The 2381-nt window shown below is 41.0% G+C and overlaps 1 protein-coding gene across 1 annotated transcript; it reads right to left on the bottom strand.

Annotated features, from left to right (window-relative positions):
• Positions 1–70: 70 nt before the first annotated feature.
• Positions 71–1024, bottom strand: LOC136978412 (uncharacterized; the record flags this gene model as incomplete). The annotated part of the gene is made up of 1 exon (XM_067274114.1): positions 71–1024. A coding segment is annotated over exon 1 (954 nt), but the record flags the coding sequence as incomplete, so codon positions are not given.
• Positions 1025–2381: the final 1357 nt, after the last annotated feature.

Raw genomic sequence — 2381 nt, 5'->3', positions numbered from 1 at the left:
CAACTTTTACTTTTTGCTTGTTAAGTGGGTTTTTATTGGCCTTTTTTGAACCCACATTTCTTGTTATTACCCCTGTTTTAGGTAGGGGTGTCTTGGTCTTCTTGCTCTCCTTTTCTGGTGTTTGGGTAGATGGCAGTATTAAACATTTCGCATGGCGGGTAAAGGATTCACTTGGAGAGACAGAGATATCTGTTTGAACCGCACAAGTGTTTGTGGATTTCAAGACAGCAGCATAGGTCTTCTGCTTCAGTGGTGCACTAGAAGTGACCATGCGGCGAGCCTCTGGGTATGGTAGGTTGTTAACTGTTTTCACTCGCTGGATCTCTTTCTCTCTCTGCCATGCAGGGCATTTTCGGGAGTAGGCAGGATGCGCATCCTTGCAGTTTACACAGCATGGGGTAGTTTTACATTCGGTACTCTCGTGACCTTCAGTCCCACACTGTGCACATACGCTTTTCCCGCGACAGGATGTTTGTGAGTGTCCAAACCGCTGGCATTTGAAACAACGCAGCGGGTTTGGGATATATGGACGAACTGAGCAACGTAGGTATCCTGCTGTAATGAAGGATGGCAATGTTGGCTTGTTGAAAGTAAGTATCAAGTGTTTGGTTGGTATCAACTTGCCATCTCTACGAATGGAAATGCGCCGAACAGCAACGACACCTTGATCTGAAAGACCGATCTGAATGTCTGATTCATCTTCAGACATCAGATCAATTTCAGATATCACACCACGTGATGAGTTTAGGCTTCCGTGTGGTGTGACAGTGACTTCCATTTCTCCCAGAGTCTTTGTTTGCAAAAGTTTTGCCGATTGTTGTGGGGAAGCTGTTTCCACCAGTAAATCTCCCGATCTTAATTTTTGTATTTTTTTCAATTGTCCAATAGTTGATTCAAACAATTTTTGAATCAAGAATGGAGATGCTTTAGATAGAGGTTTTTCTCCAGTCGCATGCACTATTAAGTAAGCAGGGTGGCTGGAGGTCTGGTCTTTGGTCACTTGTTTTGTGATTTTATGATCCATATTTAAAAATATATATTCAGCTCCTAGTGACCCCACCCACCATGGGGCCCAACAAGGGGATGCCGTCACATGAGAGGATCCCATAGACCGTCACACCAGGGTTTCCCAGGAGCTATACCCTCACAATGCAGTCAAGTAGAGCACATCTTGTCTGACATGTCCGCCCAATCTGCATCGATCAGTTGACTCCAAGCCGAGGTCAACAATGACTCAACGACCAGCCGATTGACTCAAACGGAGCCTGATTTGAGCCTCCCGTTTATCCGAAGCAGGGGCCAAAGCAGTGTGTTGGGGACGTTATGTTGCCCCTCAACTACCAGGATCCCCCTTTCCGGCATACGGGACACCACGCACGGCAAACACGTGGGTGGGCGTTCAGATCCCAGGGATGGTAAAGAAGAGATACTAAACCATCTCTGGGAGGTCCCCTCACCACGGACAGGAACCCACATCGAGGGGTAAAAATTAATGACTTCAAAATCGATAGTAAGGGAAGAGTAATAGCTGTAGACATTGATATTGGTACTCAGATGATTCGTATAATAAACATATATGCTCCTGCTAACGACACTGAAAGAAAAGACTTCTTTACTAGCTTAAGAAACTTCCTAAACAGTAAAAGACATCTTATCTTAATGGGTGATTTTAACAACATTCTTGATGGTAAGGACAAAAACGGCCCTCTGTTCCCTGACTGTTCAAGAGACCTACTTAAAAGTATTGTTCAAGATTTTAACCTCATCAACACATACCGTACGTTCTTTCTCCACTACCCAGGCTACACTTGGGAAGGGAGAGGGGTAGAAAAAAGACTTGATCACATATACATCTCTAACAACACTTACAAAATTAAAAATATAAGCATATATGAAATCAAAATGAAAAACCAAAGGATATCAGATCACAAAATGATAGACCTGGACTTAGAAATTAGTAAAACCACCAAACAAAATAAAAGGATTAAGATTACTAAGAAGATACTAAATGATAAAAGTTTTAATAATAGAATAAACAACACCCTTGAAACTCTTAATAACGACATTACATGGGAAAATTGAATAAAAACCAAAAAAGAATGCAACAAAATTATAACTGACACTTGGAATAAAATCAGAAAGCACAGATTCAATAGAATAAAAGTTCTCCAAAGGGAGCTCACCAATGCAATCATCAGCAAAAACACCACAGAAATCAGCAGAATAGAGAAACAAATCAGTATTGAAATTGAGTCTAATAACAAAGAAAACTATATCAACTATAAATTAGAGAAATACAACATTAAAAGAGAGGCGGATAAAAAAATATATGCAAAAAACAACAAAGCTAGAAACATCCTACATATTGATAAATTAACCCA

Source organism: Centruroides vittatus, unplaced genomic scaffold, assembly GCF_030686945.1.
Source record: "Centruroides vittatus isolate TY-2023 unplaced genomic scaffold, ASM3068694v2 contig_533, whole genome shotgun sequence".
NCBI lineage: Eukaryota > Metazoa > Arthropoda > Arachnida > Scorpiones > Buthidae > Centruroides > Centruroides vittatus.
The sequence above is the reverse complement of the archived record's forward strand: the minus strand, read 5'-3'. Positions and strand labels throughout refer to the sequence as shown.